The sequence below is a fragment of the Tubulanus polymorphus genome, chromosome 10, assembly GCF_964204645.1.
Source record: "Tubulanus polymorphus chromosome 10, tnTubPoly1.2, whole genome shotgun sequence".
Lineage (NCBI taxonomy): Eukaryota > Metazoa > Nemertea > Palaeonemertea > Tubulaniformes > Tubulanidae > Tubulanus > Tubulanus polymorphus.
In genome coordinates, this window is record NC_134034.1 from 5,236,810 (window position 1) to 5,250,386 (window position 13,577).

The 13,577-nt window shown below is 38.0% G+C and overlaps 3 protein-coding genes across 4 annotated transcripts in view; 1 reads left to right on the forward strand and 2 right to left on the reverse strand.

The window, feature by feature from the left end:
• Positions 1-12,215, forward strand: part of LOC141912030 (uncharacterized) — a 62,559-nt gene extending 50,344 nt beyond the window's left edge. Inside the window, exons 2-6 of one of the 2 annotated variants that reach the window (XM_074803193.1) lie at positions 10,223-10,350; positions 10,484-10,604; positions 11,179-11,355; positions 11,535-11,781; positions 12,000-12,215. In XM_074803193.1, the coding sequence (XP_074659294.1) occupies positions 10,288-10,350; positions 10,484-10,604; positions 11,179-11,355; positions 11,535-11,781; positions 12,000-12,078 (687 nt within the window). In that variant the 5' untranslated portion in view covers positions 10,223-10,287 and the 3' untranslated portion in view covers positions 12,079-12,215. The remainder of the gene's footprint in view (positions 1-10,222; positions 10,351-10,483; positions 10,605-11,178; positions 11,356-11,534; positions 11,782-11,999) is intronic. The other variant, XM_074803194.1, reaches the window with a different exon arrangement.
• Positions 6,916-7,869, reverse strand: LOC141912263 (uncharacterized). The gene has a single exon (XM_074803489.1). It carries the CDS (start codon positions 7,867-7,869, stop codon positions 6,916-6,918), a length of 954 nt encoding a protein of 317 aa, XP_074659590.1.
• LOC141912264 (uncharacterized) lies at positions 8,448-9,789 on the reverse strand. Its single transcript, XM_074803490.1, has 3 exons — positions 9,662-9,789; positions 8,777-9,461; positions 8,448-8,675 (listed from the first exon to the last, which is right to left on the reverse strand). Exons 1-3 carry the CDS (start codon positions 9,787-9,789, stop codon positions 8,448-8,450), a joined length of 1,041 nt encoding a protein of 346 aa, XP_074659591.1.
• Positions 12,216-13,577: the final 1,362 nt, after the last annotated feature.

Genomic DNA, 13,577 nt, shown 5'->3' on the forward strand with positions numbered 1-13,577 from the left:
GGTTCAAATTCCTTCGTCAAATTCGTCCAGTACCGGTACCAATAAGATTCTTTTGATCCAAATAATCAGCATAGGAACATATATGTTATAGCAGTCACAAAGAAAACATTTAAAAAAACGAAACCATTTTATAATCTTTCATATCATTTAATTCTAAAAGATAAACCACATTCGCTTATAACAACAATGTAGACACACAACACGCATGAACAATCCTAAGCCAGAATGAAATATACATAATGTCTATTTATTTTCGTCTGACATCGATCCAGTTCCACAGTTGTGAGTTAACTCTGAGTTACTTAGAATCAATTCATTTCCAATGTTTTAAATCCAGAGACCAGAGTCAAATCTTGGAGAATGACCCATGGTGTCATCACAAATCCTACGTTTACGTACCATTGATTTGTATTCCTTCAGTTAATGCAGTGATACTCTGTATCACTGAATTCGCAAAGCACGTATTGCCTAGGTTCTACATTATTTGGAACAGTATCGTTAAGTTGTTGACTGGCGATATAATAAATTATCAAATACTAATTCCCGGTGTTGAAAACCTGGGTCCGATGCCCTGTCCGACAGTGGGTATCCCCGTGGAAAAACCCGTTTACTATTTATAGTTAAAATGAAGAAATTCCGCGTTTTTGGAAAATTCCGCGATTCCGTCTTTCCGCGATATGACAACACCGCCAGACTCGTCTATGTTATATACCGTGCTTGGATTCCCAAAAACCTTAGCTTGAGCATAAACAGTGTCCAGAAGCTTAAAGAACTGTTCTACAAGGGGCTTATTCATGTATTGCCCTTGCAATTGACAAACCCTGAGGTTTGCGAATCGTTACATCAGGATTTCGTTTCTTGAATCCAGTCCACCAATCATCTGTCGCTTTTTCACCACGAAACATATTTTCGATTCCAAATCTGTTCATGAATTGAATTGAATGTTAAATCTAGAACATCTTGTTTGGTTAGAGGAAAAACCCAGTCCTCGAACTCAAATATATACTTCACTAAATCATTCTCTCGTTGTATTGTCAATAATCCATCTCTTCCAAGTTTTTTAGATCCAGCTACTTTCTTCACATTTCCTGTTGCATGACGCTGCAATGTAGAACGCGGGACCTTGAACATGTCTGCAGCCTCCCTGTATGACATATGCCCATCTTTACAACTGACAATGGCCATTTTCATATCATCTTCATCCCAGTTAACTAGGCATCTTTGCTGTAATTAAATTCGAATTTAATTAGAAATATGGTAATGGGGGAAAGTGGGACACCTAGAAATATCCATCAAATAATTTATTTCTATTAATAACCTATTTCAAAAATATACGATTCATTAACTGATTCATGTTGGAAACTTTGTTTTGCTTTAAACATTGAATGCGGATAAGAAGCATTTGCTGACAAGTTTTTTTCAATTAAACAATGTACGCCCCATATTTGAGCATTGGCCCTCACAGGGCACCATACATATGCAACCCATGCTGTAGAAGAGCCATGCATAGATAATCAGTACTAGAGTGCTGTTGCATACAGTTGACATGTATTACAATGCTTATAAAGCACATTTTAAATTTAAAATCATTGTAAGGTACGTGTAATATTTTTCTAAAGATGTTATACTTACTATAGGTACAATTTCCAGGGTCCTAAAATGAGGCTCTGTGGTGCAAATCGACTGAAATGATTTTTTCGTGTACAGCAAAAAGTTTTCAACTTGTAACACGTCTACGGTGATGCACAAGTACATTCTGTGTGTTAGTTATACTAACTGCTTCAAGATGTCAGCACCAGCTAGTCTCAAAGTGAACCTGTCCCACATTCCCCCGTGTCCCACTTTCCCCCACCCTACTATATAATAGATTACTGGTAAAATGTAATATCATCTGAGATATTATCAATTCTTCTTACAGAATACCGATTGAATATATTTTAAGAATAATTCTACCATTACTCTGAAGCAGGATGCAGGGCGCATGTTTTGTAGGGCCACGTGCATTTTACTTATTTGATTTTGCGTAAGAAGTAAATTCATCTAATTTAGATTATGCTTTCTTTAATTTAGGAGAATTCTATCATTACTCTTGGGTAGGATGCGAGAAAAACATCGTGAAGTGTCGACAAGCAACACACCTTATACCAAACTTACCATTCTTTATGAAAATTAGTTACATTTTACAAGAATTCCGACTTAGTCGATGAGCATAACCACCCTGCAGTCTCATCAGCAGATAATATAACACTCAACTACGAACACTGATACTTTGGGATCTCTCATACATCTGCACTAAAGCCTCAAAATAGCCAGGAAGGAGAGTCAGTATGTACTGCCACCAAAATAAACACAACCAATTGCAATACGTGTGTACTATAGATAAACAAAGTAATAGTAAACATCGCGACGTGCTTGTTCAATCCAGCCAAAAGTTGAAGTATTTACATTTGATTTAAGATAAGATAATCCGTAAGCTAATCCATAAAATAGAATCATTTTGAAAGCTATTCACTTAGGTGCGTTGCTAGGCTCTCCTCATTTTCACTACATGCTTCCGTTTCACTATCGTCTCCTCCATTTGATACATCCATCTCATTCTGAATTACTCGATTCTGAACATTCGGCATCAGCACCTATATGATATTCCTCTCTATTTGTAAGTCAAATAATTTATGTATATCCCAAAATTCGTTTGCCACCTTCACAACATGATTTACAAGCTTTTTCCCAATCCCTAGCTGTAACCTTTCAAAACCTTCATCGCACAATGGTAATAGGTTTTTCATTTTAAAAGTAACATTGTGACTTGCAACATAGCCTTTAATTCGCGGTCAAATCAATTCTATGGGATTAACATTACGGTGGTATGGAGGGAGTCTCAAGATTGCATGTCCATGTTCTGCGGCGATGGGTATCAATTTTAAATTTTGGAAATGGTGGAAGATTTTTTTTGAATGATTGTCCAAAGCTCGGCACGAAGATCTTTTTCATTGAAGATATTTCCTATTTCTTTAACCACCCGACCATCTATTATTTGGGTGATTTTTTGTTGGTGCCTTCTTTATCCAAACAACACTGTGGACCTGGTAACGACAATGAATCGCCGGTCGACGAGAGTCCACCAGCCACTGATATCTGCGTTATTAAAGAATTGGGCAGAATGGTGGAAGTTTTTCAGTGAACCATTTCTCGGAAGTTTTTAGCATGCATTTCATTTCTGGTCACCACCTGTCTTCAACTTCGATAGGCCTTTGGTCATAAGGATTACTTTGGATATTTCTTGATTATCTCTTGGGAGGCCTCCATTCTCCTTCCAGAAGCATGCTCTGCTTACTTCCTCTTTTTTGGGGGGCAGCACCGTCTGGTACTATCTTAAAATTACTTTGCTTCTTAACTTAAAAACTAACTAACTTAGAGCTACGGGAACATACTCGGTTCCTGAACTTCGCTGAAAAAGCTGAAACACTGAAAAGCTGAAACGCTGAAATAAAAACGCTGAAATTTCAGGGAATTTCCGAAAAACGCCGAAATTTCAGGGAATTCCCGAAAAACGCATAAATCGTGCTAGGTACCGACAATACACGTTTTGAAATGTTTTCCGGGCCGATGTCCGCTGACGAGTCCTGAACCGTGTTTTATGCTCTACCTTCGGTTACAGAGACATGCCTTAAGGTCGTCGTCATGATCGACTTGATCGATTGCGGATTGCGTGGATTGTTAGATGTGTTTTTTTGCCATAGTTTTATGTGCATATACCGGTACGATCTAACAATGAAGTTATCACTTCATTTGAATAAATTCTTAATCACAGTAATATTAATTCACAATATTTTTTCTTATGTTTGGTGATTTCTTGCAACTTATCATTGCCAAGACTCATACAGGTTGTAGCTGAATGAAAGTACAGTTAGGCTGAACCTGATAACCCAAATTAAGTGCTAGCATGGAACTAATGATTATTTTGATTCTATTTTCGGTGTCATTGAAATTCGTTAATAAAGGTTCAACCGTCATAGTATACTGTGCTTAGCATTGCTACAATTGGGTGCCATATTTCTACAAGGAGGAAGGAATCTTTAAGTGTCTTTGTTCCCGGGTAGGGTACGGGGTAAAACCTGGTTTACTTTCTCTTTCGACTTGCCGGAGACTACTATCTGCAATGTATTGCATGCTTTGATGTGTCTGGCCTATAGGAGTCGAACGATATTTTTTCCCATACACAGGCTTGGCTTTAGTGTAGATGAAGGCTAGGCACTGCACATTGTGGATTGACTGGAACTCTTAACTCACAAAATTAAACGAGTCAACAAGAAAGATCCAATAATTGGACATTTGTCTAACTATATTATTTGACAGCTTGAAATAATACATAACACATTCTGCAAGAGTATACAAAGGAAATCAGTTCTTACATTATATCAGAATCAATAGTTCGCTTAACTCTGGCTAGAATTCTGGTTTCATTGCTTCATATTCTAATGAAATCCACTAGTATACCTTAGAATATCGCTTAGCTTAAGACTAAAAATTTGGTACCAGGAAACAGGGAAGAAAAGTGGGTGTACTGTACATCCGCAATTGACTTATTTCTCTCTGGTTGAATCAAGTTATTATTGAAATAGCATTCGAATAGCCATTTTATTTTTAAAAATTGTGTCGTTCAGCTATCCTGCTGCAAATTTCGCAGTCGAAGTTTACTGGTGCCATCTGATTTCTCAGTATCTCAAAAAATTTGCACATTCTAAGCCTGAATCTAAAAATAGAAAAAGGTGCATTTTAGTTGGATATAAAAGAATAGTGGCTAATACACCCTGGACTATATAGCCCATGGGGTGGGCCTAGTTTGAAAGCACTGAGGTCCGAGAGAACAGCACTTAATAACAGTAAATAAATACTGAAATTAAACTTACAAAACACCCAGTACTTGAGATGATGTACTTGACAAGAAGTGTCACCAGCTAAGCAAATCAACTTTGTCTATGACTCCTCCTTTTATAGATTCAGTAGTAGTCTAAAAATAAGAATCGGTACATTTTTCTAACAGTTGGTATGTCATTTCTTCAAAAAAACTAATTATTATCACGCCACAGCAAATAAATTATTCACAGTTGTTGAATGGTTAGCCCGATTTAGATTAATTGGTTGACGCTAACCAGTATGACCCATACGTAGGGGCCTACTGCATGCCATTGGCGTCAATCCATTCCATTCCATTCCACAGTGAATTAAAAAGAAATTTAGTTAGATCCCTTTTGTCCAAAAGCTGCATCATTTATATAACTAGCTGTCAAATTTAATTTACCTCCTTCAGAGAATACCATAGTGACATAGTCCGTCGCCCATCAACGTGTTGACAAAAGAAAAGTTGCTCCATGTTTTATACATGAACGTTCAAATAAGATATTTTGCGTCTTGCAGGGAATATTGAGCATAGTGTTTAAGTTGGCTTGCACGGTTTGTGAATGGGTTTTCCTCATTATGCTGCCTGTATGCATTAAAAATCCGGATTTCAAGCGAATTAATTTGTCCAACAAGTGGCCCTCTAGAAGTATACTCCACACATACTGTCCATGCATGTCTCTGTAACCGAAGGTAGAGACTAAAACACGGTTCAGGACTCGGCAGCGGACACCGGCCCGGAAAATATTTCAAAACGTGTATTGTTGGTACCTAGCACGATTTCAGCGTTTCTCGGGAATTCCCTGAAATTTCGGCGTTTTTCGGAAATTCCCTGAAATTTCAGCGTTTTTATTTCAGCGTTTCAGTGATTCAGCTTTTTCAGCGAAGTTCAGGAACCGGGAACATACTCCCCTCTGGAAATTTACAGAACTTAACATGTTCGCCCTAAATTTTCACTCTAATTTTAATTACAGCATATTAACCTTAATCTTAAAACTATTTATCTCCCCTCATTCGAGAATCGTCAGGTTATCATATAAATTCATGAACTTAGAAAACATATACATAGTCTATGGTTGTATAATCAATTTAAATTTAGACTCCTTCAAGAAGCCTGAGACGTTGAACTGATCTCCTAATCAACCCAGACTTAGTTCTTAATGTAACAGATCTAACCAGTCCGTCACGACCTGGATGTACTTCAACAATTCTACCCATTGGCCACTCCATCTTCTTCTTACTGTCGTCTGTGATCAACACCACATCTCCAACCTTGGCATTTCCCTGTTCTTCAAACCATTTTGTTCTTATGTTGAGACCTGCAACATATTCTTTATGCCACCGGTTCCAAAAAAGTTTCGAAAGTTTCTGTGAAAGCTGCCATCTTTTATCCAAACCCATCTTCTGTGTGATTGAATCATCATCAGGAATACACTGTAAGTTCCTCCCAACAGTCAAATGACCTGGCGTGATCGGCAGTGGATCTTTGTGATCAGACGAAACGCTTAGAAGTGGTCTCGAGTTCACTTGAGCTTCAATAATAGTGAGAACTGTCTGAAGTTCTGATACAGATAATCTTGCTTTTCCCAAAACTCTTCGTAGAGGCACTTTGACGTTCTTTACGAGGCGCTCATAAAAACCGCCAACCCACAGAGATCTCGGAGGAATGAATTTCCATTTTATTCCCTCATGGTGACTATCACGAATTTTCTTCTTGTTCCGTGGACTGTACAGTATAGTAAGGACTTCAGATGCCTTCTTGAAGGTCTTCGCATTATCAGAGTAAATTGTATTTGCCTTTCCTCTCCGATTCATCATCCGTCTTACAGCGGCTAGAAAATCATTGGTATTCAGACTTTCTACCAACTCTAGATGACATGCTCTGGTAGCCATGCAAGTAAATAATGCAATATACGTCTTGATGTCCTTATTTCTTGACTTCTTGGCATAGAGTGGACCAGCAAAATCTACACCAACACAGCTGAAGGGCAATGAGACTTTAACTCTTTCAGCAGGTTAGCGACCCATCTTTTGCTTCATTGGTTCAGGCTCTCGACATTCACATTTGTATAGAATGCGACTAACTTCTTTTCTACCACGCAGTATCCAGTACTTGGTACGTAAACTTGCTCGAGTCTGCTCAACACCAGTATGACTATCACGTCGATGATGTCGGATAACAAGTTTTTCAACCAGTTCATTCTTACATGGCAACACTATCGGATGAATAGTTTCTTCTGGCAACAAAGCTTCCTGGATACGACCACCGACTCTAATTAAACCATCTTCATCTAGGAATGGATCTAGCTGTTTGAGTCTACTGGATCTCGGTAACTGACGACCTTCCTGTAGAGCCTTAATTTCACCTGGAAATTCTTTGCTTTTAACCCATTTAAGCCAGAACTTTTCTTCTTGTTTCCATAAGTCCAACTTACATTCTTCACTGGATACAGCCGATTTCTGTTTGCTAAACAATGATCTAGCACGTGACATAGCTCGTATGAATCTGAAGTGTGAACTGAACAACTTTGTATAATACAACAATGGATCTTCTTCATCACAAGAGCCTTCAATCTTCTTATCCTGTGACGTTGAGCTAGTTTTCTTTTCATTCCTCTGAATACTGTCTGACTCATCATCTTGAATCTTTGAATCATTAACACCAGCAATTTGTAGAACTGGTACTGGAAATGATTTTGACTTCTTCTTCAAAGCTGTTTCAACAGCTGTCTGAGTAGTTATGTTGTCCTGCAATGGCCAATTATCTTTAGACTTCCTCAAGAATTCAGGACCATACCACCACTTCTCAGATTTAATAAGTTCGGAGGCACTGCATCCTCTTGAGCATAAGTCAGCTGGATTTTCAACACCAGGAACATGCTTCCAATTTGATGGAGGTACAATTCCATGTATTTCAGATACTCGCCGACCAACAAATGCTTGCCAGGTTACCCTGGTTTGCGTAGCCATTCTAGAACAACTTTAGAGTCTGTCCAACGGTAAACATCTTCAAAGTTTAACTTCAATTGAGATTTTATGTAGTCCACCAATCTGGCATTAATAAGTGCAGCCATGAGCTCTAACTCTGGAATGCTACGTCTTGATTTTAACGGTGATACTCTAGTCTTTGAGCATATCAATTCACAGTGTCGATTACCAGTTGACCGATCTTCTATAACCAAATATACACACGCACCATAGGCTGCTTCATAGGCGTCTCCAAACCCCATCAGAGTATATACAGGATCAGTCACATCTTCTGGAATCAAACACCGTTTAAGTCTTATTTCTTCTAATAATGGGAGGTCGTTCACCCATTTTGACCACGGTACTTGTAATTCTTCACTGAGTGGATCATCCCAACCAGGAACTTGAACCCATGACTTCTGAAATATCATCTTACCACGTACAGTAAATGGTGACAAAAAAACCTGTTGGATCAAACAGTCGATTTAACGTACTCAAAACAGTGCGACGTGTGTCAATACCATTTTCAACATTAACATTACTAATACCAAACATCAAAACATCATCTTAACTCACCATCATCACTTAACTCCCAGTGCCTTGGTAACCGCTCCATTATCAGTTATTTCCATGTGGTATGAAGCAAGATCTTCTTCTTTCATCCCTTTGAGACATTCTGGTTTGTTGGATATAAACTTTCTTAAAGGAAACCCTCCTTCAGTCATCATAGCCTTCATGTCTGAAGCCAGTGAAGCAGTGTCGTTAACAGAATCTGCTCCGGAGATTACATCATCAACAAAAATATTTTCCTTTATTTCAGAACATGCCTTGGGGTAACGATCTTTGCAACTTTCAACATGATCCATCACAGTTTTAATACTTGAAAAGGCGACGACTTAATACCAAATACCACACGTGTCATTCTATAGATTTTCGGTGGTTCATCCGTCTTCAAATCTCTCCATAGAAAACGTAGACTATCTCTGTCTCTTTCATTAATCCCGATTTGATGGAACATTTTTTCAATGTCAGCAATTAACGCAACCTTGTGTTGGCGAAATCGTATAAGAATTGCTAGTATGTCCGGCTGGAGTGCTGGACCAGGAATCAGAGTGTCATTAATGGAAATTCCTTCAGGACCCTTCGACGCACCATCATTCACTATTCTGGTTTTAGTTGTAGTACTGCTTTTCTTGAGAACAGGATGGTGAGGAAGATACCATACAGTACGTCCATCAGTTGGTTCCTCATCTTCGATAACTAATTCTGCTCTTCCAGAAAGAATCAGGTCATCAATTTGCTCTTTGTACTGTGATGCTAACTCTGGATCCCCTTTTAATCTTCTTTCAATTCCATACAGACGATTCTCAGCAATTACTCGATTAGACTTTAACTTGCGATCTTTCCAATCAGGATGTTTGAGTAAACCAGTCTCGTATCTACCATCTTTAAAAACAGTTTTTTCTTCATGTTGCTTTAAAGCATCAGTCTCCAAAATAGTAAACTTGGAACTTATTCCACGCGGTAATATACCAATACGTTCCAGCTCCCAATGCTTGACCGCTATCTCAGTCGGATCTGTTATATCTACTCTTCTATGGAACGCGATTCATGCAATAAACATGACCATTGTTACGACGTAGGATAATTGCTGCGCCGTAGTATATTTGCGTCGGTGTATATTTTCTCCGACGTAGGATAATTGCTGCACCGTAGTATATTTGCGACGTGTCTACTTTTCATCGCATCTATTTCGCTGCGACGTGGGTAGTTTGTAACGACGTAGCTTATTTACGTGAAGGTTCCATAGTTCACCGTATGGTGGCGCCACGGTATTATATATTCAATAAAGTTAGAATTTAATTGAATCATATCGCTCTTTTCGACGCAACACTCAGGGATTCCCCATGGTCCATTCCCCATTGCTTGTTGAGCAAATGGCATCAGACCACAATTAGGTACCTAAAATGAAAAAGAGGTCCTCCATAAATGTTGCCATAATTCTGCAAATGGGATAGGTAACGAATTTCGGTTATATGTATGAAATCCATTGGTCCTGAGAGACAGATTGATGATGAAATAAGGGATTCCCTGGACTTTTCTTGCTTGGAGTAAGGGTACCAAACCCGGTGGGGCATTCCCTTCTATATTCGGTCCAGATGTACTGGCATACCTGTACTGGGATACCCCTCCTTTCTAAAGGTTTGATTATTTCAAAAGTTAGGTTGGGTACATGGGGCGAAAACCACTTCAATGCGTAGCTAAGATGCTGGTCTATGAGGCATACGCAGGATTTCCCCTGAATTTACGCGCTTATATGTGAACTAAACGTTTGAATTTCTTGTTTTTACCATAGGATATAGAAGATTTTGGAATAGTGGTCTGAGCTCAAATGGCAAATTCCGCGCAAATTCCAATACAATGAATGTCGTACTCTCAGAACTTAATCTACACCATCTAATCGAAAGATTTCAAGAAGAAAATGTAAGTAGTAGTAGTAGTAGTAGTCCGAATATCAGAGAGTGTATGGGTTCCTGGATCATGGGAATTACCAATTCAAATGATAATATTACCGCTAGATAAAAGTATTGTTTTATTTTTAACCATTTTGTTGTAGGTAAATATTGATATCGTAAAGCATCTTTCTCATGAACAGCTTGTGGAATTAGGAGTCCACAATCTTGGCGACAGAGTCTTACTGATAGACAAGTGCAAAAATCCAGTTCCACGAGAAGTTGGTATGTCATAATATTGAAATTATTTCTTGCTCAACAATTTGAGGCAATGGCCAATAATGAGATGAGATTGCTTGATTATATTCAGTTAGGGAGCATCTCAAAATGTTGATAGTTACTTCAATTAGAATTACTCGCGGAAGGGGATGGGGGGGGGTAAAGGCCTCCCGCGGATTCATCACCACTGCCGAACTATCGATTTATTGTGGTGCAATAACGATAACATTGAATTGAACCGTCTCTCGTTTAGATGCTGTTGATATTTTAGATGTATTTTATTTTGTTTATAAAAGTCTATTAGGCTTTAATAGGTTTTTCACTTGTAATTTTGCTATTTTATTTTTCAATTAAAAGTTGTGATAATTGCGAAATACACTCGTGAGAATGTCTTATCTTTGTCTGTGGTTTCTCATTAGAAAATCAATAGTTCCAACTTTGAAAGGGTGGGGTGGGGGGTTAGAAAGAATTAGACAGTTATTCTAATTGAAGTAACTATCGAAATTTTGAGATGCTCCCTTTAGTCATACTCGTATGTCTTCTCTTCCTATTAATCTGATGCTAGATAATTAAATTTCAGCAATGGTTCGTGGAAGACCTAAAAGAGAGATACCATATCAAAGTCTTGAATATCTTATTCTACATACATTCACTTATAAAGAGATTGGCATTATGTTCAATGTTTGTGAAAGAACTATTGCTCAACGTGTTATGGAATTTGGACTTCGCGTCTCTAATATGTCAGATAAATTATCAGGTGGGTAAGGTCTTGTAAATCACCTATGATATCTGAATACAGCTACATTGGTTTTCGCATTTCTTTAAACCGGTAAACGCCTAATTCGGTGGAAAAAATTAAAGTCCCAACTGTACTGGTTTAGGCGGAGTCTACTGTATTTCTTACTAGCAAATAAAGCATAATTTTTCTATTTGCAGATGATATTCTTGATGACATCGTGGCAGATGCTGTGGCCATTCATCCTAATTGGGGAGAAAAGCTACATGCTGGCCACATACAAAGTTTAGGCCTTAGAGTTCAGCGTGACCGGATAAGGGAGTCGTTAAGACGGGTCGACCCAGATGGAATCGATGAGAGGAAACGGAAAACACTGAAGAGAAGAGAATATTGGGTTCCAGGGCCAAATTTTATATGGCATGTAGATGGCAATCATAAGTTGATTAGGTATAGATTTTTGTCACTTACACTTAATATTTCCTCGATGTATTTGAAAAATATCAAAATGAAGTATTCTATCCAAAATGATTTCACGATATTTAGCCTTTGACGAGAAGTTCATGTGTATTTCAAACAATAATTAAGAAAGCATTATTGTTACATGGATATTAGTAATACATTGTATGAACAATATCATTGAAAGATAACATTTATTGAATTTTCAGATGGCGTATAGTAATTCATGGGGGAATTGATGGATTTTCTCGGATTCCTGTCTTTATGAGATGTAGCATAATTGCATAACATAATTGCACATCCTGACATTGCATTACATAATTGCACATCCTGACAGAGGCCCTGGGCATTTTATTACTGGCCGCAGTGTCCACAATCAACGGATAGAAAAACTTTGGCGCGATGTGTATTCTCTCTGCACATCTACCTTCTATAATTTATTTCATTCACTAGAAGAAGAAGGTTTACTGATAGCAGACAATGACGTTGACCTGTATGTTTTGCACATGGTTTTTCTACCCCGCCTACAAAACAGCATTAATCGCTTTATTGATGCCTGGATATGTCATAAGGTCAGAACAGTGGGTCAGTCACCGCTTCAATTATGGTTAAGAGGTGAAAACCAAGGCAGCCCTCCTGTTGGTGATCATTTGGTAAGCGAAAAAAAAAACACATGCACAACTTTTTCAGTAGAATAATTTTTCAGTTAATTTATTTATAATCATATTCTGTATAAATTGGTAATACAAGTTTTGAGCTCAAAATGATGTGTGCCAATTATATTCTCTTTCATTTAGGAACTAATGGCAGCTAACTTGGATGATCACGAGAGAGTTATGGTGCCCTTAACTCCATGTCCCATAGATGAAGCAGATCTACCAGTGTTCCAAGAGTTGTCAAGAAGTTCAATGGAAACAGAACATGACTTAGGAAAAAATGCTTATATTGAAATCCGACAAGCTTTCCTGCATTTATTATTGGTATATACAGTCAACTCCTCTTAATCCGGATCCCATTAATCCGGATTTTTAATTATTCCGTAGTCATTTCAAAGTCCCGTTTTTTCTTGTTCAAATCCTTAATAAATTATTCAGTTAATCCGTATGAAATAATCCGTATTAATGCTGAAGTAATCAATTTACAAGTGAAAAAATTAATAATACACCCCTTAAGGGCTATTTCCTGCCTATACTAGGCCAGGTATTAATATTCTGAGAATTTTCAAATAATCTGTATTTTCAGTTAATCCGTATGATTTTGCCAGGTCCCACTTCTACGGATTAAGAAGAGTTGACTGTAGACTGTAGACTTGACTGTATATAGATAGAAACCAGCTGAATCGTTTATCTGAAACACCAATTTTATGTATTATTTGTTCAAAAAATATAAAAACTTAATGGACTGAATAAATGAATAACGAAGTAGTCTTATGAATAAAACATAAGTTCATAAACTGGAATGTTAATTGTCAATCCACAACAAGCCTTTTGATATCAATATGATTGAACTGAAACCTTGACTGACAAATTCAATGACCGGTTTTCCCTTGAACCTGTTACCCTTTAAAGCCTGGCCCACTCTAGGGATATATCAAAGGTGAGTGTATGATGGCACATTTCCCATCACCTGCCTTTGATAAATTCCAAGAGGGGGCACTTTTAAGAGTCAACAACCAGTATGCTGGGCGGGGACGGAATTTATATTCGTGAGGGATCAGGCCCAATTCCCGACCACCGTCATACTAGCTATTGACAAAAAGGGTGCTTTGAGCTTTAAAGGGTAAAGAT

What these genes read in the sequence shown, in the direction of transcription:
- LOC141912263 (XM_074803489.1), bottom strand. Translation starts at nt 7,869, where the DNA reads ATGGCTACGCAAACCAGGGTAACCTGGCAAGCATTTGTTGGTCGGCGA.
- LOC141912264 (XM_074803490.1), bottom strand. Translation starts at nt 9,789, where the DNA reads ATGGGGAATGGACCATGGGGAATCCCTGAGTGTTGCGTCGAAAAGAGC. An exon ending in GTGAACTATGGAACCTTCAC is followed by an intron (nt 9,462 to 9,661) that starts GTAAATAAGCTA and finishes CGCGTTCCATAG; the next exon opens with AAGAGTAGATATAACAGATC. An exon ending in TCTATAGAATGACACGTGTG is followed by an intron (nt 8,676 to 8,776) that starts GTATTTGGTATT and finishes TCTGAAATAAAG; the next exon opens with GAAAATATTTTTGTTGATGA.